This window comes from Pseudochaenichthys georgianus, chromosome 14 (genome assembly GCF_902827115.2).
Source record: "Pseudochaenichthys georgianus chromosome 14, fPseGeo1.2, whole genome shotgun sequence".
NCBI lineage: Eukaryota > Metazoa > Chordata > Actinopteri > Perciformes > Channichthyidae > Pseudochaenichthys > Pseudochaenichthys georgianus.
Window position 1 is genome coordinate 24,324,468 of NC_047516.1, and position 23,164 is coordinate 24,347,631.

At 39.4% G+C, this 23,164-nt stretch overlaps 1 protein-coding gene across 2 annotated transcripts in view; it reads right to left on the minus strand.

Moving 5' to 3' along the window:
* Nucleotides 1–223: 223 nt before the first annotated feature.
* Nucleotides 224–23,164, minus strand: part of npas2 (neuronal PAS domain protein 2) — a 68,474-nt gene continuing 45,533 nt past the window's right edge. For both annotated transcript variants that reach the window (XM_034098686.1, XM_034098685.1), the window contains exons 2-22: nt 19,581–19,780; nt 17,199–17,255; nt 15,847–16,001; nt 15,612–15,703; nt 15,319–15,408; nt 14,882–15,002; nt 13,728–13,841; nt 13,454–13,572; nt 12,254–12,336; nt 12,063–12,169; nt 11,831–11,978; nt 11,298–11,382; nt 11,076–11,202; nt 8,608–8,702; nt 8,395–8,481; nt 7,608–7,958; nt 6,381–6,581; nt 5,930–6,114; nt 5,134–5,226; nt 4,730–4,940; nt 224–3,731 (exon numbers count right to left, since the gene is read on the minus strand). In XM_034098686.1, the coding sequence (XP_033954577.1) occupies nt 3,522–3,731; nt 4,730–4,940; nt 5,134–5,226; nt 5,930–6,114; nt 6,381–6,581; nt 7,608–7,958; nt 8,395–8,481; nt 8,608–8,702; nt 11,076–11,202; nt 11,298–11,382; nt 11,831–11,978; nt 12,063–12,169; nt 12,254–12,336; nt 13,454–13,572; nt 13,728–13,841; nt 14,882–15,002; nt 15,319–15,408; nt 15,612–15,703; nt 15,847–16,001; nt 17,199–17,255; nt 19,581–19,636 (2,787 nt within the window). In that variant the 5' untranslated portion in view covers nt 19,637–19,780 and the 3' untranslated portion in view covers nt 224–3,521. The remainder of the gene's footprint in view (nt 3,732–4,729; nt 4,941–5,133; nt 5,227–5,929; nt 6,115–6,380; nt 6,582–7,607; nt 7,959–8,394; nt 8,482–8,607; nt 8,703–11,075; nt 11,203–11,297; nt 11,383–11,830; nt 11,979–12,062; nt 12,170–12,253; nt 12,337–13,453; nt 13,573–13,727; nt 13,842–14,881; nt 15,003–15,318; nt 15,409–15,611; nt 15,704–15,846; nt 16,002–17,198; nt 17,256–19,580; nt 19,781–23,164) is intronic.

Genomic DNA, 23,164 nt, shown 5'->3' on the forward strand with positions numbered 1-23,164 from the left:
TGACATCAAATGAATCACTGTGAAAATCTCAGGGAGGTGTGACAGTGGCTCATATGGACTGCCCTCTGCTGCGTGAGAAGTGTTTAAAAACGTGTTGCACAATATTTGATCAGAGTAAGTACTTTGCATAGGTTAATACAAGCATGCTGTACTGATGTAAAAATATGCCTTTTCAAAAACATGTTTAAAAATATTTATTTTCAAATATTTCACAATATCCAGGTTGATTTATAAATAATTCAATATAACATCATTCATATCAAGATATTTTAGAATGTAAACTTAATTTGTTAATTTCTTTTTAAACAATGTTTAAGATGTTTGTAAAGCTTATTTTGATGGTTAATACAGAAAGAAAACAAGCCATACAACTGTGCAACACAAAGAAGAACCTCACCTTCTCTAATAAGACACTTCATTATCTGTTACAAAATTACTTTAATTTTAAATCATTGAATTTACGTATATAATCTGAGACATATAAAATAAACAATTATATATATATTTTAAACTTTTACATTCTATTATACAACATTAAATGTTTGTTTCTGCATTCAGACTGCAGAAATGGCTGTGCACCGTTTCTGTTTTGTTCATATTCAGGCAAATCTTACACAGAATGTAATAATCTCACTGCCCACGCTCATAAGTGTCAGTCACTATTAGAAAGTACAAGTATATGTGATTCAAATCACATGCCTTTAAAAACAATGACACTCAATGAAAAACAACATGAAAAAAGAAAGCACTCGAGTTGAAGAACAGAAGAAAAGGTGCTGTCAGGGAGACTAGGGAGAAAACAGTACCGTCAGAGCAGATGCATTATTTACAATCACACCTGTGAAAATACACTTTTACTGGGCGGCGCTTCCATCAACCACCTCGAAGCAGTATGATGATTTTGAGATCTTCTCTGAATGCGGATGGTAAACAACCTCAAGAGGAAATGTTACTGCATTTCCCTGAAAGGTTAAAGGTTACTGATAAAAGGAAAAGGAGTGTCTTCTTCCAGTGAATGAAAAACACATTAGTCATCTATAGCACCTCTGTGTTGCTGGTTGAGTTTAAATCAAATGGGAACTTTTTCTTAAAAACTATTCAACAGAAATGGTAGAAATCTGTCATTGAAACTGAAAAAAAGCTAAATAAATGTGCAGGTTTACATTTTCTTGTTTTTGGCTGAACTACCAGACCACACGGCTGCAGCCTGACTCCCATAGTGTCTGACATTCTGTTTGCCGGGGACACAAAGATCCTTCATTTAATATTTTCTCAGGGTGAACATATGAGTTACTGCCTTTTGTTTGGGAAAAAATACCACACCAAATTCCCACTAAACATATCTGATACCTTCAAGAGCTGATAAACGGAATGTTAGGACATTTTCATAAAAAAAAATACTTCCATATAATTATCATGGTACAATTGCTTATTAAACACCTCTAACACACACAATCCTGTATAAATTAACATTCATCTTCAAATTGACATTGCACATAGGAAAGTGTAAGTGGGCACAGGAGTTCTGCAGCACCAGTCCTGAAGGGATCTGATGACGCAGCTTAAATGTGTACAGCTGAGAGCAAACTGCTGTTTTGAGCATGAAGGGCTGCTTTTATAAAGTGTAGCACAAGTTCCACAGGAAACACTGAGTCATTATAAACAGTTTTTCCTGATTTAACAGATTTAAAGATATATTTTTAAATGTAAACCATGAAATCAGACTGTCAGTTTTTATATGTTGTTACAAATTCTCTGATTGTCATTAACAGAAAGGTGAACCAGGTTCTTTAGTGCGTCTTCTTCCTTTACGTCTGCGTATCAGGCTTCGATAGTACACCTCTGTCATCTCGCCATTACTGCAGGCAGCGCTTTGAGATGACTGTTATCTTTCTCTCACATTTATATTTAAAATGATGATTCATACCAATGAGCAGTTTCAAGAGCTGATTAGTAGTTTTACCAACGAATCTTTCAGAATAAAAGCACAGTATGTAAAGAACAAGTAGCTGGTATCTTAAAATACTGACAAATAACTTACATTTACAGTTGAATAAACAATGGTAAAATAATGTCAAATGTATGTGTTTTTTGTTAATGATGCCTCTGTATGATACAATAATGCATTGGAGGTTTCTGTAATAATCTGTTCGCACTATTTTCAGTTTTTGATGAGATCACTTTCAGAGTAGGACGCGATTTAAAAAGGTAATTTGGTCATGATCACAGTTTACATTTAGTGACTTCTCAGATGGCCATTTAAATCAGACAAAATGAACAGAAAACAATAGCAATGCCGAAGAAACAAGGTGATATAGTGTTCACAATTATCAACATAGCAGGCAAGATGGCTACCAAAGTTTCTCACTATTTCCAATATATTTAAATCACCAGGCTTTCACTTTGTTGTAAAGCCACACAGGTCAGTGGACTGTTCTGACATGAACCCAGATGGTGCGAGACATTAGGACCAGCGCTGACCCTTCAATGCCTAAATAAACACATAAAATCATCTTAAACCTTTTTGTATAAAACTAGTTTCTTAATATATATATTTCAAAAATATATTAAATAAATAAAAGTGATTTAAGGGTTTCAGTAAATAGTTATATGAATCTTATGTGTTACTATAAGTGTTTAGATTTAAAGGTTGCAAAAAGCATCCAATATATATATATATTTGTTATATATGTTAAAAATCTAGATGTTTTTTGTTTTATCTGATGCAGAAAATAATAAACTTTGACCTACGAAAATATAACTTTGTATTCCAAATGACACAACCATCAAACCGTAGTATGGGCGGACCATGGGTAAAGGCACAAATATTTCCCCTCTGGTATAGGACTGTTATTTTTCTACGAAGATAAGGGGCGGGACAGTTTTACAATCCCGCTTTCAGTACCAGATTGAGGCTTCAAAGATCTAGATCTTTCAAAATGATCAAAGAATATTCCTCACTGCTGCATTTGCATGACATGAACAGTAAATCGTTGTTTTGTGGACAGAATGGGAGAAACTTCTGTTATCTGCCAACTAAATGATGACACTATAAGATTGTACGTCTTGGGAGGGGCGTCGAGCCATTATTAGTGAGGAAAAAAGAATATTAATTCATGGGCAAAAATAAATATTCTACCTTTAGGAAGGAGGACAGTACCACAATGCAAAGAGACATTTAGAACTCTCTTTTGCATTGAAACCTGTGAGAGTGACGTCTTCTTGAGAGCTTTGATAGTCCGCTTGATCCAATAGTTCCACTTTTGACTGACTCCAGGCCACAAATGAAGGTCCAGACCCTCAGCCTCTCCTCAGAGCCCGCAGGTAACGTCGGGTCAGTGCTCCTCTGCCTCTGGCTTCCCCTGACCGACCTCCACTGAACACCAACAGTAAGGAGCAAAACGTTTCACTTTCAGGCGTTTCTTTCCACAGAACTCGACTTCTAATGCCACAACGTTCTGCTGCCCGCACGGCGGCAACACAGAGTTGAGATCTCAGCGCTCTGAACGCGGTGCACTGCGTTACCGAGTCAGCATATTTCTGAAGTCTGACACACTGCTAGTCTGGTTCTGGGAGTGTTGATATTGCATCTGTTGCACCTGTTGCTGTTGTGCCTGCGGGAGCTGCTGACTTTGATGCTGCTGGATGTATCCCACAGTGCTTTGCTGTGGGACATTAGTGGTGTGTAAGAACGCTGGAGTTGATCCGCCGTGAACCAGACCTTGAGCCATCTGCGGACACACAAGAGAATAGGAGTCTTTGTTGAAGTGTTGGCAATCTTATCCTTACCCAACGTGCATAATAGGTTTTTATAGTGTACACTTTTTGGGAGGAATTAGTGACTTCTAAAGAAATAAACACATAAACACTGCGTCCAGGAAGAACTACTGAATTCAATGTTATTACCTCTGTCACTAACTCCCCTTCACCCATTAGTAGAATAGCCTGAGGTGTGCTTAAGATGCTGAATTCCAGAGTGTCCCAAAGTAAACCATATACTACAGACTGTATATACAGCCAGGTCAACAATCATCATATATTATATCCATTATTTTGTGGGCAATGATGTCATAAATTACAGTGAAAAACAATCATATCTCTTTTTGACCTCAATAGAAGGTTCATATTGAGAAGAAGTTACATTTGGTACAGCCCTAACTTTTATGTAACCACTCGGACAGTACATCTTAAGAAATGATGACACTAGTTCTGGGTTATGAAAAGTTTAGACACAAAAGACCCTTCATTGCTTCCATACAAAAATGAAGGACACACTCCTCTCAGCGAGAAGAACAAATACATTACACACATACACTCCAAATATATGACTAAACATTTGAATAAAAGACTATTCAGGTTTTTTTTTTTAAGGCTGGTGACCTGTTTTGTTCCTTTTGGACAAAAACGATAAATAAGTCTTTAGAAAATTATTTATTTAACCCTGATGAATTTTAGAAAACATCACATCTTTGATTCAAAGCCGAGGTTAAGTACGATTGAAAATAACACAGATCTCTAACAGCGTGTGGGATTTACACAGTAGCTTGTTGCTATGGTAACTAGGGATTCAGATGCTGTGTAATGCCTGAAATTATCCCAAATCAGTAAATATAAAGGTGTGGTTAATCAAGCTTCGTAACGTAATGCTACAATCCATCACATAATGACTCAGAGTTAAAGTCTAGAAAATCTCAGATTAGCAATTAGCAAACAGCAGATGATTTTGTACCTGAAAGAACTGCTGGGGCTGCTGAAGCTGCAGGGAGTGCTGAGACGCCTGAGGCTGCGTCTGATAACCAGACTGGGACTGGTTTGTGATGAAACCGTTGGGTGGGATCATTATGGGGGATGTGAAGCAGGGGGAGGGCACGAGGACGGCGTTGCAGTTGACCTGTTGCATGGAGAACGAAGGGGCGATGATCTGCTGCTCCAAGGTGTATCTGTGCAGAGGGCGGAAAGAAAACATTAGGCACAATACGAAATGACACCACAGAGACAAACAGGTGAACGTGTGTGTGTGTGTGTGTGTGTGTGTGTGTGTGTGTGTGTGTGTGTGTGTGTGTGTGTGTGTGTGTGTGTGTGTGTGTGTGTGTGTGTGTGTGTGTGTGAGCAGGGTAATGAAACATTTCTCACATGGTTTGGGAGATGCCCATGTTGCACTGGGAAGGCTGCGTGGTAACACTGCTTGTGGGAACCAGTGTCTGCATTGGCTGGTTGAGTAGCATGCTGCAGGGAAATACAATGTGTTACTGGAAAAACTAAATCTTTTCTGTGAGAAAAAAAAAGCAAGTGAGAGAAAATCTTAAACAGAGTTCTTTCCTGTATAGAAGTCTAACACAATGTCATCTATGAAAGACTGTAGGTGTTTCTTTTCTTTTTGTCAGGATAAGTTCTCTAAGTTTAAATCTATGTTGGCCACTAGAGGCACCACTACCCCATGTTCTAAATAGGATTCAAAACATTCCTGTTTTTTTCCAGAGGTGTTTAAACCACATATACAGAGGTTTAAACACACAGTACATTAATAGTGTGTTAGCAAGTAATGTGACATTACTCTCATGTCTTTATTTTGGCTGAAATGTGTTTTTATTCTTCCTGATCTTCTGTGTTCAGTCCTGTTTCGAACATGGGGTAATTGTGCACTACTGCTTCTTGTGGCCGGCAGGAGTATTACAACAACAAACACAAAATGGAAAAAAGTTATCCTTCCAAAAACATTTTGTGACATTTTGACAATGAAAAAAAATAATAAAAGAAAAATAATGGATCACTACAATAGCTCACTTGCCTATCAGGGCAGGGAAGCACAACACATACAATAAGGAGTTTAACAGTTGAAGGCCACTATTGATAAAACTGACTTCATATTAGTAATGTCCCTTCTGTCATACTGTGGTTTTGAGTGGGCTGAATTTCACATTTCTCTTACCGAAGTTGTCCTTCTTGGTTGAACTCGCCGTCTGTTTGTCTTTGGTTGGCATCCTGCAGAGAGCGCGTGTTGGTCTGAGAGAACATCATGGGGTTGCTGTAGAAGGGCATGGTCACACTGGGGTTGGTCTGCACAGGCATGCTCACCAGCTGGGTCTGCCCGCTGCGTGCAATCCTCTGCTGCACCTACGAGTAAACACAGGAAGCTCAGCATTCAGAAAACAATGACATTACCACCTGTTGTGATGTGTATATCTTTTAATAATTGACTGATATTAGCAGCTGAATCCATAAACTGCCTTCTGCTGTGTTGTGAGCACTGAAGTAGGCCACAAGTCGTTAGCTGCTAATGACTGAAGGTACATTGGTGAATCAATATTATCCTCTTAACATGAGAGAATACATTTTCAGACAGCTGTGTTTGGACTTGTTTCCCTCGTGTAGCTCTGTACCTGTATTGACGGTGAGCTGTTCTCTCTCTGGAGTGAGTGAGGGGATGACCTGTGGGTCCTGCTGGACGATGGTTTTGAGTGGCCTGAGCGCTGCCTGATCACACCTGACTGGTTCTGGTTCTGGTTCTGGTTCTGCTGCTGCTGCTGCTGCTGCTGCTGGGCCTGGCCAAAGTCATTGTGGGAAGGCTGCTGTAACAACACCTTACACACAAACAAAACATATTAATCTACCCTTCATTTACTTATGTTTTTAGTTTGAAGTTGGATCGGAAGCTACTTCTTATTTATTCTTTCAAATCTGATGCCGCAGGCTACGATATTTGACATTGTGTCTTAATGATAGGAGAAACACTACAACATTCCCAGATGTTGCCCTCTGGGCAGGTTATTGAGGATGTGTAATGATTACATGTAGCTGAATTGGTATGTGATTGCTTCTTGGCCTGACTATTCAGTGGGGAAGTTCATGAGATCTTTCTAGAGGGTTATCAAGAATAACTTTTATCCAATGACCTTTTCCCTCTCTGTCTGTGTCTGTGTATTCTCTTGTTCCGATTAACCCAGCCAAATCTTTTTTCTTGTTTTGTATCTATATCTACGCCGGGATCCGGAGTCGAGGCTGATCCTCTTGCTGTAGTCCTGTGTCTTGGATCCTCTATCCTGAGTTCTGAATTAAGTCGTGGACTTCGGGTCGTGGCTGAACCTGTCTGTGCGGTCCTGCCTTGGGTCTCGTCATGCTGCTTCCCTGATGGCTTCCACAGGATTGTAGCTGACATCCTCGTGGATTCATCTTCTTATTACAGACACATGCATTTCCTAACATTCGGTCTATATGCTGTAAAATGTAGTATCTCTTCGATTTACACACGGCATCTATTGCACGTCTGTCCGTCCTGGGAGAGGGATCCCTCCTCTGTTGCTCTCCCTGAGGTTTCTCCCATGTTCCCTTTAAACTGTGGGTTTTCTCTGGAAGTTTTTCCTTGTACGATGTGAGGGTCTAAGGACAGAGGGTGTCGTTTTTCTCATACTGATATTCTGAACAATCTGTGCTGTTGTATTTGCTGTAAAGTGTCTCTACTGTAGGCTATTTTTATTATATGTACAGCACTTTGGCTCGACCAAAAATCGTTTATAAATGTGCTATATAAATAAAACTTGATTTGATTTGATTTGATTATTCAGTGGTTAGCTTACAATAAGGTGTTGTAATCTTTGTGGTAGTGTTACCTGGATATTAGCGAGGTGAAGCTTCTCTTTAATGTCATGCAGCTCCTGCTGCTGCGTCTGAATGTCGGCTTGCAGAATGCGCGTCCTTTCCTCCAGCTGCTCCTTCAGCTGGTTCATCACACAGACATCAGGCTGTGGCGGTGGCGGGTACATGGGCGACGGCTGCTGCTGCTGCTGCTGCTGCTGCTGCTGCTGCTGCTTTTGCTGTGGCTGCGTTTGCTGCTGCTGCTGCTGCTGCTGCTGCTGCGGCGTTTGCTGCTGCTGCTTTTGCTGTGGCTGCGTTTGCTGTGGCTGCGTTTGCTGTGGCTGTGGCTGCGTTTGCTGTGGCTGCGTTTGCTGTGGCTGCGTTTGCTGTTGCAGTTGCAAAGAAATTATCACAAAAGGAAATTGGAACAGTAATGAGAAAAGCCTGGCCTTTTCCTCTTAAACTTGATCTGTGATCCTCTTTTCCCATTAAATATAGCAAATGTGGAGATAATCATTTAGTATGAGTCATACAATGGCTCGTTCTTGGTATTCTTCGTATGTATTCCCTGAAATTGGTTTTATAAATCAAAAATGCCATAGGTGCGCAACATGTGGAAAAGCAAAAAACACTTTCCAGTAAAAAACGATTGTAATTTGTTCTGTTTTCGTAAACTCTCTCCAACTTGGTTTAATAATACAATATAACCCCAAGTATATAGGGCCTGGAGGCACAAGCAATGGGTGAAACTATCAGGAGCAGCAGTCATAACAATAAGATATTGTGAACAAACAGAGCAGGGGAAGAAGTCTAAACACTAACCAGGGTGGAGTGCTTGCTGCGGGTAGGGGAAAGGGGGAGGTTCATTTGGGGAGCGATGTCGAATGAGTTTTGTCTTTGTGCCAAATTCTACAAGGAAAATGACAAAGGGTTACAATTTAGCACAATCTGTGACCCGATAACATGTCATTATCTGAGCATTTGTTTCCCCAATGACCATTTTTTTCTGAGACAGACGGAGACACGTAAACTGACCTTTGAACTACTAGGTTTGAACTTGGACGAGGTCTTCTCTGTGCCGATGGAAGCAGACTGCCATGACGGCGTGCACGCCTCCGTGTAAGAGTTAGCTGTTGAAGAAGAGACAGGTCAACTCTGAACACACTTTGATAACAGTAGACTGAGGACATGTTCAGTTATATCAGAAGCATGATTTGTCTTTGTAGAATGACAGCTGATATCTTCATGTTCTGCTCGTTTCAGTGGAATACATACATTCTTTATAGTCAGCATTAAAGTTCCCTTATTATACTGTTTTTCATCAATATATTATAGGTCTCAGATATATACAAAACATGTCTCTGAAGTGTTTGGCTCGGAATACCAAACAGATCAAGCATTGCAGCATCCCATAAACCCCTCTGTTTCAGCCCTGTTTAAAAAGTGCTGATTCTCTGGCCCAATTCCAAACCACGCCTACACCCTACCCTTACACACTCCCCCTCCGTGACGGAGTGACACATGAGGCTCCCTCCTGTCAGATTTCCTGACGGACACACACAACGTTGAGACCGGTCAGGTAGAGACCGGTCTCAAGTCAGCACCGATGCAGACTCGCTGTTTGAGGGCTTGATAGCCCACTCCCCCTCCACACCGCTCCACACTCCTTGGTTTGGAACAGCACTTAATGTGGCGGACCCTCCGCGCGAACGGAGGGGTAGTGTGTAGGGGTAGTAGTGTAGGAGGCGGTTTGGGATTGGGCCTCTGTCTCAGGGCCGGTTCATTCATATCTTATTTTACCTAGTTAACATTTATTTATTTATGCATCTTTTTTTTATTTCTCCAGTTTTAAACGATATTTTTGGTTTACTGTCCTATAGTAGGCCTATACATTGAAATGATTTCAAACCTGTTTATCCCAATAATTATAAAGGAGTGCCTTGTTTACATAAATTGTGATCAAAACGTTTGAGAACCACTGAGATAACTTAGACTAAAGTTAACTAAACACTCAGAGTCCTTTACCTCACTGAGCCTCTCAGTCTGACAGGAGAGCTCTCCTCCACCCTGGTTGTAGAAACATCTACTTCTTATATCCGTTAGAGCAGCTAGCACCAGATTCTAATAACAACAGCGCCGGTTCCGGTGCACCCTCTCTCTCTCTCCCTCCCTCTCGCGCTCGCTCGCACTTTGGCTTTGAGCTGCGGGCGCCAGTTAAGCCAACACCCCCCACTTTCATCACATACAGCGCCCATCGTACAGGGCAAATGAAACGTGTAACCGGGGTGAAAAGGGTGTTACATTTACTTAATTATGAATATTGTTACATCTAGGCTGAAAATTAGGATGAGCACCAACGGTTTCCCTCCCAGAGCTACCAGCGCAGCACCCCCCCCCCCCCCCCCCCCAGATCTGGTGCCCTAGGCGACCGCCTATGTCGCCTATGCCAAAAACCGGCCGTGCTCTGTCTGTTACTTTAGATGAAAATAAGGAGCCACTCCCCTCCGCGAGATATTTTGTTAAAAAGAATCCAATGGTGCTCTAGGAGGAGATTCAGGTGATAAGGTGGGGGGGTGTTACCTTGATTTGGTGATTGGCCAAACATTTTTTACAACATCATAAAGTGGCCAAAATCTAATCAGCTCATTTTCAGACAGGTTTTTATATAAATGGATCAAAAAGTGAGCAAATATTTTTTTCCTGAAACTTTCAGAATGTCTTTACACAGAGGGGACACATGTTTATGTATAAAATACATGAAAAAGTGGATTTTGCATAATGGGTGACCCTGACAAAAGTGGAAACAGGATATTATGTATCCTCTTTCAAAAGGGACTGTCGATTCCTCCTTTGAAGAGGCACTATGGTCAAGGCAGAACATCTTGTATAATGCATTTCCTTTTGTGGTTTAATAAGTAACAACACTGCTCATTCATAATTTATTTGATCCTAGTCGGCCAGAAAAGAGAAGCGAAGAAAAACCATCTCCATGAATATATCTTTGGAAATAGTGAGAGTTATTTCATGTGTGGTAAGAGAGCAGCAGCAGCTATATTTATGAACAGCGTCTGCAATGAGTCTGCAGCTGTCAATTGTTCATAAACACGCAGATGGGAGTAAATCGTTTTAGTACATTAGATGGTGGGTGGAAGAGCAGCGAGACTAGAGGCTCACACAAGCAGGGCGCGCTAAAGTAAGCCTTTAAACATTTCATTATGGGTGCATCGTCACCCACATACAGTATAAAAAGGTAGGTGGTTTATTGACTTTTGTTCTGCTAGATTACAGAAGTTTTTACTCAAAAAGTCTTTTCAGATCAACTTTCAGGTTGGAAAATATTTAAACGGTTGTGCAACAGCAGATAATTCCTTTCTTTCAGTTAAATAAAAAAACTATAATTCGTTCAGCTATAGGATTACATAGAACATTCGTTCAGCTATAGGATGTACATTTTCACCTGCTGCTGAGTGAGTCAGCACTTTGGGGAGCAGAGGATGACTCACATGCGGAGTCTGACATTGCTGTGGGGGAGGACTTCCTGGAGCTGTGGGAGGAAACCGAACATGCGCCGCTCGTTCTGTCCCGCGGAGGGTCCAGAGTGGAGCAGATGTCCAGGTACAGCTCCTGAGCCTGGAACACAGAGGGATGCTCAACATCTGAATCTGACATACAGACTGACCTGGGAAAAGCCGCTGATTGTTCGTAGAAGGACCCATGTCTGTTACCTTCACTGAAGAGGGAGCGATTCCAGGTGGAGACAGCTCTTCAAAGCGAAGCGCTCGCCTCCTTTCAGCACGCACTTCAGCATAACTGAAAAATAGAATCGAAAATCAGATTGTTTTACAAGTGTGCTGTATTTCAAATATATACAATGCTGTATTATGGCAGTTTAGGGTTGAAAACAAAAATATATAGAGCAGGGGGGTTAGGTAAAAGCTAAAATGGGTAAATTTTTGGTGAAAAGATTCAAAAACGCAAAATGTCCCATTTATTTTTTCTCGTACATTTGGGACTCAATTTAAATTCAAATACTGTTGTTCTATTATTTGAAAATGTGCACAATTCTGAGTTTTTTCTCTGCAAATAAAACCCTATCCCAAGTCAAATTGTGTTTTATCTATAGTGACCCAAATACAAGGTTGTAAATTTAACTTTTTTGCCAACAGCCGGTGCATTACATAGACACAAAATGTATATACTATGTGTTACTTTTATTTTGCATATATTTTATACCCCAGGATTAAACCAATAGGCCTACCTGACGACAGTGTGCGTACAGACGATGAACTCAGGCTTGGAGTTCCACTGGTGGTAGGTGATGTAGTAGTGAGTCTGCAACCAAATCCACTGCTGTCCTTTGGTCAGGAAGCGATAGTAGCAGGATTTACCTTTTCCAAACTGCATTACTGTGGAGGAAAATAAAGAATGTAAAGCAAAACCAATTTTAATCTGAGGGTGGTTTATAAAAGAGGAGTGACAGAAATACTCACGCTGCTTATGACACTGAGCTATAAGCTCCAAGTCATCCACATGATAGTAATCATAGCCTGAAGTGCCAAGAACCTCAAAGGGTAAATATCCTATGATTGGTGATGCCCTTGAAGATAAAAAAGAAGATAAAATAGGTGTGAGCTATAATGTTGATTATTGATAGGAGAAGACATCATAGACATATTTTTACCTGTGATCTAAAAACAGAAACTTCCATTCAAGGCTGTGTCTGGATGTGAATTCATCAGAAGGATCTTCCACATTACATAAATCCTGAACAGAAAATACAGAGAATGTTACTTATGGGCTTTTATAGCAAAGAAAGCAGTTACCAATCCTATAATATGTTATTTTTGTCTAAGTACTAGTTCGAGCATTTGAAGCCTCATCTACTAAATTCAGCTTATCTTTTACATGTCATCGTATTTGTATTATTTCATCAATGCCTTAAAGCTGTAACCTTTAACATTTAAGAATTTGGTGAACGCATGTGACAACTTAAAGTACTTTGTGGGAGGAATTGTGAAAAATATGCTAGGTTTGGAGTTAAAAAAAACTGCAAATTAAAGGGAGTATTTGTCTTGTGTCTGAGGGAAAAAATATTCCATGTGTCATATGGTCCAGACTTGACTGTAACAGTCCTTCCATCTGGCAAATCTGTGTCTGTGTCTCGCTCGTGAACTGTTAGCGCCGGTGTTATGCTGTGTGTTATGCATGCCCACTGCACCTCGCGGGAGCGCGCCACAGCATAAAGCATAAACTCCCAGACATTTCAATGAGTTGTACGGCAAAGTTAGGTCTGGAAACGATATAATTTCCTTTTTGGCGGGCATCCATAACAAGGCATAACACCGGAGCCCTGCTGCGGGGAAACTTTGACGCTGTTCTGAGTTTGTTCTAATCCGTCAAAATGACGGACTGCTTTCAGATTTTTCCGTCATTGTTAAAAAAAATCCGTCATAGACGGAATATATTCGGTTAACGCGACCTCTGGGATAGACTCTCAATGTTTTAGTCTTTAGCTTCATCTTACTTTTCTTTTAAGTTTGATCTGAACATTAAAGACATCAGAAAGGTTCAGGGCTTCAATTTACTTCAATGACTGTCCAGATGTCCTCTTAGAGAGCACATTTGGGAGGATTCATCTGTAATCTAATGATGTAATCAGTTGAAAAAGGACACAATGTGCAAAGAGAAGTCTCCAGAATGCTCGTAACAATGGAGTTTGCATGTAACAAAATGTGTGCTCCCACTCATGCCATTGGACCACAGACCATTTTGATTATCATCGTCACCAGCACCACCTGTTTTATTCATCTGCGAGAATTGATGCCAAAAATGCAACATATGCGGGGAAAAGAAAGGCACAGGAATTTGGATCTGGTCTTACCTTTAGAAATTGCGGAGTGACTAATCGTACAGTAGCGATGAGGCAAACCTGCTCTTCCAGAGACGTCTGCAGGCTTCTTGGTAACGTCAAATCCAGCCCGTTACAAGAAGACGTAGGCACTGCATGACAAGCACGAGAATCATGGGTGGTCAATTTTACTTTTTTAAATATATAGATTTTCTCCATTTCAGTTGATTATGAGTATTTACATAAAACGACATTAATGTTAAAGAACTGGAATACATTGAAACAGGAAGAAAATAAAAGGCCTTACCATTATTATGGAACTTGAAATCTCCAACAAACTTGACATACTCGTACTCAACCGGCTCATTCGGGTCAATGTTTTCTCTGGCTAGATGGCAGCAAAATTCAATATGTTCCTCACCTGAAAAACAGCACGTTTTATTTTCATTAAAACGTTTACGTTATAATCAATTATTTTGCTTAAACCATGTGCCTCTCTTTAAAATAAATTGCTCTGATGTCCTTAGAGGACAAACATGCCTGCATAACAAATTGTAAAAATTAGATAATACCCCTTCTCCTGAGTTAAATGGGTTAACCAACATCAGTTCTGATCAAAACTACAAAATATTCATACATTCTCCAGAATTTGAACCCTGAAATGTTCAGTTTGTTCACATATGCCATTGTTGTAGTGATTTTTTAGTGAACTTCATGCTAGTGGGAATTTTTATTTTCAATTGGAAAATTTAGAGTATTTGACCCAAAGGACAAACAATCAAAAATCAATCTGGGGGGACATTGTCAAAAGTCAAATATATTGAAACCAGATCTGAAACCAGATCTGAAACCTGAGATCTTTGTGGTGGTGGGATCAATATCTTTTTAATGAGACATTTTTGCCCTTAATAGTCTGAGTGTTTTTTTATTTTATTTAATGAAGCAGCTGAGTTTTAACCTCCATAAAACGTCCAACCTTGTCAAAACGATCAGGAAAGACAAAAGATTGTTGTGTCTTTCTAAATGTGGCAAAGATGTCACAATGGCTCCAGACATGGTCTGGGACTGTTTGCTATTTAGACTTCTAAGTATCGGGCAAGACATGAGCTTCTCGCAAGTTTCTTTTCCTGGGACAAGTCCAATAGTAACGCGGGATTAAGGTCAGTGTCTTGAGCCCCAGATACTACATTCCTTTAGATGACTGTGTGAACATAACAGTGATTTAAAGTCTTAACTATGATACTAAGCTAGCTCCTATAATTAACAAAAAAGATCAGCAATCCAATAAACGTCAGACCTAAATTCAGCAACCTGCTCTAAATATAAAGACCTTAACCGGGAAAATACCTCGCCTGAGTGTTATGTACACAGTGTTGCTCTAACATACTGAACCTGTGAACTCCTGATGTGGGACGCTACCTGGTGATGGAAACAATCAGGAGCCAGACGACAGGTACTCACTTTCAAGAAAGTCAGCAGCAATGGGGTCAGTCATCAGCATGTGGGATGATAGCAGCTTATACACCTCCCCGTGTTCCCGCTCCGGGAGGAAATTCAAGATATTTTGGTCCACCATATCGGACTGGTGAAAAAGGAGAGGTGCATGACGGTCAGTCTTTAAGGCCTTTATGCAACACAACAGGTCACATGATTCTCACACTGGAGGATAACGCCATTTCTACGCCTGTGGCAGACTTAAACCAGCACATGCAGTAATTGATCAAATGAATTTTCTCTCATTAACACAATAAAGGTTAACAGCCCTGAACGAAAATCTCTATGTAGCACTCAAACTCTCTTTTTTTGTTTTTTGGGAACAAAAAATACGAAAAGGATTAGAGCAGAAAACAAATGAGTTTTAGCAATAGAGTAAAAGTTGTTTCGGCTACTTCACTTACCGGTAAATGGCCAATGAGTGAAGACACACTGTCAGATACGTATATGATGTTGCCGTCTGTAGTTAACGCTATTAGGAAACCATCGAGGGCCTGTAAGGAGGAGAAATTAATGTGTGAAGGCGTAAATGAGAATGCTTACCATTCCACATCTCATCATCTGTAATAGTTATATGCATTACTAATTATTTAGTGTGTAGCTTTAAAGTTAGGGAGAGTGTTTCCTGCTTAATTTATAACACATATGAATCAATGTTGGAGCTAAAGTGACTCAGGCTGTTCCTCCTGGGCCTTACCTCCAACATCAGCTGAGTGAACTCCTCATTGCTGAGGAACGAAGGCTTCCAGTCCTGCCTCACATCGCAGGTTTCGTTCTGTGCAGTGATGTCTGAAAAAGAAAAGGATAAAGTGAGAATAATTACGTAATAATACATGTATAAAAGTTTGAAAGTAAAAACCATCCTCATACAGTCCTTGAACATTTCCCAAACTAAGCCTACATGCTGTATAGACAATGCGATACCTTCATACCTTTCTGTTTCTGCAGGAAGTCGATAGTCCTCTGCAGTATGGTGGACTTGTCCATCTTGCGCGGATGGCCTTGGCCCTGCAGCATGGTGCATAGCTCCTTGATGAGCACATTGAATTGGTCTCTTCTCTTCTTCTCCGATTTGTTACGAGACGCCCTGCGGAAGTCCACCCGAGAACACAAATCAGTGAAATCTCAAGGCAAGCCAATGAAGATGCTGTTCTTAAACATTTAAATCCTTGTCAGATTGTTCAGCGCTTTACCAAATAAAAGCTAGCCAAGAGTGCAAGGACACACTTGGTTGCAGATGGATGGAATAATAAAAACTGTTTAAAATAGATGATCAACCAGTGACAAGAGTGGTATAATACAGAACACAGTATTTAACTGAACAGCCTCTTTTTTATTTATATCCTTCCTAATGTGTTTCCATCAGCTATGGCTCTAAACGTGGTCACAGCCACACTTAATTTTAGAGCAGTATTCAAAGTGTTTAGGAAAGTAGTGTGAAAGTGTTACATGGCGAACAGCAGAAAGACGATGTTAGAAAGCTGAAGGATCTTTTTTTTTTGAGAATATTGGATTTACATTTACATTAGGAACAAAAGGTGGTCAAAAACACAACTCCAAAGGAATACTCCTTTTGCTCCCCGTCCGTTAGATATGTAGTGGTAACAATTCAAAAGCGGTGTGTCTGTCAGCTTGTGTTGGATTCCCTCTGTACCAAGAAGTTATTAATGCAGCTTTTACAAGAAAAAGGATTCAGTTGTGATTTGAGATCGACTAATCTGAGATGGTATATTCATACGTACCATTTAGTGAATTTAAGGTTAATGTAATAAGAAATGTAATTACAGAAATTACACATTAGTCAAATTAGTCGGAAGAAGGTATCTCGAGGGAAGCGGGACATATTCATTTGTAAAGATTCAACAAAGCTTCTCCAACATGACAGTCAGCAATCATAGAAAATATATATTTTTAATACAAATCTAAAAGAAAGAAGTCATACAGCGGATAACTTCATATCTGGTGCTCTTACATTGAGAATGACTGAATGTCTAGAAATGTGTGAAGGAGGAGCAAGAGGTGAAAGAAGTTATTACCACTCATGAGCGCAGTTTTACCTGAATCTATTTCGGAAATACTTGAATTTCCATGGATTTCATTCTTAACCATGACATGAGATTAGGCTTTAAGGTTTTTTTAAAAGGATGACTTTCACAAAAGATGCATGTTTTCTAGGCAGACAGAGAAACTAAAAATGAATTTAGTAATAATCATTAATATAACATCCTGTATGTTACTCAGATATTAAAGACTTCCTTTATGAAATAAATGAAAAACGAAATACCTTTTTGCCTTGTCCTTCTCATCTTCATCCATTAAATCGTCCACACAGCTGTTGGTGCTGGAAAACACAGGGGGACAAGACAAATGTAAATTATTTGATGATTTAAAAGGGCCATCAGATAATACATGATACATTTTTCACCCTTTCACAATAGACCTTTAAAGCATTTACTTGTCCTGGTGTTTTCAGTACTAGGACACTGAAACCGAAGCAGCTCAATGGAATTCTTCAATCATTTGGTACATGTGCTGTATCTTCTGTGATTTTTCATAATGTGTCTGCGAGTCAGATAAATTAAGGATGTAAACAGAGACACACTGTAATCCCACTGGCTACATTTAGTGCCACGATTCTGTTCAAATAACCCGGTAACCCAGATGAGCTGCCTTGTTTGTCTCCTGTATTATTTAACGGGTCATGCATGCAAACTTCCTATTTTTGGTTCATGCACACTCAGGCTCACACTGTTTGATCATAGCAGGAAATATGGCAGCAAGTTCAACATGTGGAATCACATTTGATGTATGCAACCTCCTGCTGTGTCACAGAGCAGAGGGTTTACTAGCAGCTAGTCTTATCGTTTTCACACATTACTGCTAGTAGGTGTTTACTATCTGTGGCCGGGGCAGCACGGGCGGACTTTCATAATCTGTCACAAGTTCATCAATGGTAATAGACATAATCATAAAGTCATAAAGCCTAGTACAAATAAGACTTTACCCTGAATAATAGGGCCAGTTGTGAGTTACTCTGTGCATGTTACTACAGCATATTACAGATTACAACTCTAAGGAGTGCCACCAGACTTCTGCTCTTAGTTAGGTCCAGAGAGTTTCCATTTCTAAAGATTCAGGTTTGAGTTTAAGGCCTGCCTCAAACTCTATACTTTATGTATTTATAGACCACATAAGATGCCTGTTTCTTATTTATAAATTGCAATACCTAAATTGTAATATTGTCTAGATATATACAGTTACTCCCCAGGATTCCTCGTTTTTCTTCAAAGAAGGGCTTTTCTATAAAGGGAGTTAATGTTATCCAAATTGAGGGTTTAAGGATTGAGGCTGTTGTATGCTGTTCAGATTGTAAAAACCCCTTGAAGCTACTTTAGGATTTAGATTTATTTTGCGCTTTTTAATTAAAATTATATTTTCCTACATGAGTAATGAGGTACGATCATTTGAAAATGCACATGACAAATGGTAAAACCACATTTTGTTCCATGTGCACAGTGAGCTATTGGTGTGTCCAGAGCATTAAAAAAGCCACGCTCATACATGAGGGGCATAAGGCTTTTCTAAATGAAAGATGAGATACAGTGCATAATGGAAACTGAAAGCAAGCAGAAGTCAGAAATATAATGGTTGCTGGTTTCTATGTGTGGGTGTAACTCTGCATGTGTTAGATCAATATTAAAAAAGAGTAATATTAAGGATTTATTCTTATGAGGAATTTTTATACAAGACATGAAGCAGAAGTACCTTTAAAAACAAGAAGATCATTAGAATTAGAGAATTAGTAAAAAACAACAACATAAGAATAACACTTGTAATTAGCCAATGTAAATAAATACATTTCCAACTGTCGTTTAGAAATGATCACAGATCCCGCATATGTAAGTGCTCTGATCACATCTGTGAGAAATGCTCCCTGCTTTGCAGGTGGCAACTCAACGTGTACTTTATACTCAATATATCTATATTTATATAGCTGGGGGGTTACACAATTAGCATGACACCAATTATTTCGATTGTAAGGAGCTTTCATTTACTGAATTAATTATTGGAATGTATTTTAACACTTGTTTAACATTTTCTCTTGTGTCTTGTGGTGCTGTACATTTTAAATGTAGGCTGCAAAACATTTCTCAGGATCCTTTTTAGAAATCCCTTTCACCCATACACTTGTTTACTATAATTGATCTATTCCTTAATTAATAGTGAACTCACATTCTCATCTAGCTTAACATTGCAATATTAAATAGTGAAAGAGGAGGAATTGAGATAATTTCGAGGAGAAAATTACAAAAGCTATTTTACTTTAGGTCTATAAGCCAGAGGTACTTCTAAGGATCATAGACAAAATACTTTAGGAGGGAAGAGATGTGTTTCATATCATTAAAAAGAAAACATTTGTTTTTGTGCATCAGAAAACAGCTAAAATTATAGTTTGAATAAAGCTTTCATTGAAGGAAATAAAGGTCCCAACGTATCCCAGCTCAGGTCTTTGTCACCTTTTATATTTACTAGTGCAACATTTTAATGAGGAATAACCTACATTTTGAAGAACGGTTTGTATGACAATAGAAATATGAACATATAAAGTACAGTGTGTAACAGAAGAACAATAAAGATCACAGAGTGAACTAGTTTGGATACTCACTCCCATTCCCTGTGTGTGGATGGACAGGTGCCCCCGAAGTCAGAAAGATTGTCCATGCTCACTCCTGTCCCCAGCCAGGCCCGCTCTCAGATCTCATTAGTCCCATCCGCGCTGACCTCGTCTGAGCACCCTTTTGGAAAAAACATCTCACGGACCAGTTGCCCACAGCCTTCTCAAGTCCATCAAAGAAATGCCAAATCCTGGGGAAAAAACACACAAAATGGATTACAGGAGCTGTGTTATTTAACCCAAGAAAACATAAGCAGGTGACATTTGGGACATACAACCTCCAATCATCTTTTTTTTTTACTATTGTTGGGTAACCATTAATAATACAATGTAAAGTGCACTAGCAATCTTCAACTACCTGGTTACAGTACTTCATTACTAAAGAAGTGTTTTTCACAGGAGGTGCTCCCCTGACCTAGAAAACTGTCTGAGGCAGAAAGCTCTTTTGATAACCCAGCAAAGAAAATAAAGTGTGGAACAGCCACCTCCTTCACATCCTCTGTTGTCAAGGTTAGACAACATCCATTATGGATTTAACTAAGAATGCACACTCTGGAGCCTTGGTCTACTGTAATGGAACAACAGAAGACTGTATTTAGCTACAGATATTAATACATCGCCTCTGTGTCTTTATGTGGTGAACAGAACATGCATCATCTCAGGCACCATATGTCTGAAATAGTCTCAACAACACTCCATTTTGCTCATTTCCACTTTTAACGGTAGTGTTTTCAGTCGAAAAACACTACTTTCCCTTAGCCTCGATTAAAGTAGTATACGTTTGTTTTGTTCTGAAATGTTTTAACCTGTTAAGCCCCGAGCCTGTTTTTCAGGTCTCAGGCTCGAAAATGACATTCCCAGAACAAATGACCATATCTTCCCTTCTAAAAGGGTTACATTAATAATCTTTTTTCTCAAAGTAAGGTTACACCTGTGAGTTGGATGTAGAAGTGTCAGAATCAATATAGATGTTTTTATTTTAAAGTAAATTCAGATTGAACACAGTAAGAAAATGCAAATTATTGTGTCCGTCCAAAAAATAATAATTACTTATAGTGAAAACCACCCTTGAATGATGGGATGGTAGACTAAAAGCTTTAGGAATCCAAACTACAACATATAATAACACAAGTGAAATGTGACCTTTTTAGAGAGATTTAGCCAAAAGAAACCCACTTCTGGGGTCATTTGGGTGGATTTGACCTATCTCTGGCCCCCCTTGCTCGATTTTTCTGATTGACATCTCTTTCTAACCGTCAGAGCCAGAGGAATCAAGGGGAACTCCCACATACTCCTTATTTGGTAATGTGTGTGAGTGAGACTGACGCATAGCCAAAACCGGAAGCTGCGATAACTCTGGTGGCTACCATTAGTAGCTAACTTTTACTCTCCGATTTTTACATAAAAATGGAATTATGGATTATAAATTAGAAAAATTACTTCACAGAAACATTATCAACCTATGGATTCACCGATTAAGCTGCGTTTTTTCTCGTTTTAATGCAATTGAACAAGTCTTTTGATCAGATTGACAGCTAAGGTGAGACGATCTCCCGTAAAAGCTACGTAAAGGTACGTGCTGTGATGTCTGTGTTTGCTTCCCCTGTCGCGAGTTCGGATCACTCAGTGATGATACTATACCTAAATAATCTGTGGAACCTCAGTTTTAATCGGATATCTTGTATGTGCAGCTATATAAGTAATAAGGGTATATTTTATCTTGAGTTCTGTGCCAAAGTGCGTTAGCATTTTTCGCTCAGGCAGGGGTCTAAGATGCTTCTTATGAGACTTGTGTTTTGTTTTGGTAAAAATGGTTTATATCGTCAGTTAGCTGAGATTCCCGTTAATCTGGTATAACACATTAATAGGTTCTTAAATATTAAGATCCCCTGAGACACAGTGTCGTGAAAAAAAAAAAGTACCCGCCGAGGGGGACCTTGGGGCTTAACTGGTTAATTGTATATCAAGGGTATTATTGCAGTTGGTAGATAAAGTGAATTTGATGGTGTAACTCAGGAAATGTATCCTTAAGTATTTTCCTTAATTTCAAATACATTTGAAACCCATTGTCAGAGGAGGAATATTAACTTCAGAGTGATGTATTATAACCCTGAATACTCTGTGCCTCTGCCCTGTGATCGACTGGCGGCCGGTCCAGGATGTACTCAGTCTCTTGCCTGATGTCAGCAAGGATTGGCTCCAATAAACCTCTATAGGATAAGCAGGTATAGCTAATTGATTAAAGGATGCACAATCTAATTGGAAAAAATGTACATTTCAAGTGACAAAGCAGGAGATTGCAGTGGTGAGAGCTGGCAGGTACAGGCTCCCTGTGATCCTTGTCATCCCCTCGATCTTCACCTTTCAACACTGTCACTCTAGAATAAATGCTTATCTGTCCCCAAAAAACGCAGGGCATTGCATCTCAAGTGTTCCAGGGAGCGTGACAGCCAGCTGATTTCAGAGACTTCAGTTTTATACGATTCACATCATCACATGGGCAGATGTAAACCCCATGTGCTGATAATGTCTAGGATTAACCACAATAAACATTTTATTGCTAAAGAAAAAGTATACATATATCCCTAGATTGTCTTAAAGGCAAAGATACATGTGTACAGTTTCATCTTTGGTTTGCATCGTCACTGAAATTCCTACACTCATAAGTGATTTGAAAACAGTGAATAATGCCCCCTTTTATGGCCAATTAGAGAATTCAGAAGAGTGAAACAGTTCAACCAAAATCATGTCACTCTGACCTAAGGCTCATTTAAAATCAAAATGCTACTTTATGCTCTAAAACCACCAGTCCCTGCTGTGCAGTTTTGCTCAAATGTTCCCACAGGCTTACTTTCACAAGGTAGGAATGACTTGCACAAACCAGGATAATTGAAAACGCACTTTTCTATGAGTCGTAATTATTGTTAACAACCGGACACCTCCTCCTTCCCTCCCATCCACATAAACCCATTCAAATGGAAAGCAGCAGGGAGAAAACGTTGCACCAAAGGAGGTTGAACTGCCAAGGACTCAAGCTCTTAATTGTTAAAGACAATCTGAGCTATTATTTAATTGGGTCACTATTTTTCCCAAATTGATCATGACATTCATGATCAGCATCAAAGAAAATTGCAATTGCTGAGCGAAAAACTAACACTTATTCAGACACACTTGCAATAATTGCTCTGCTCTACTCACTTACTGCCAAACTACTGATTTTAGCTTGAGAATTATCTCATATAGAACTGTAATGTATCATAAAATATTGATAGAATAACAAAATGAAAAATATAGGTGCGTATTGACAAAACGAGAAACACATTTTCATTTAAGCAACATATAACAAATAAATCCACGCTGGTAATACAATTTAGCCTACTACAAAAAAATTCTAATAGAGAAAAAAAGCAATTTTCAGTGCATCAAGAATAGCGCATGCAACGTTAACCTATACGTATTGCCTCTGCAAAACTGTGTAAAACAAAACCTCCCATACAACCAGCATTCTTCTAAAGTAATGAGGTTAAACCTACCACACCTTGCAAGGTTAACCTCTAAAAAAAAACAGAGTCTAA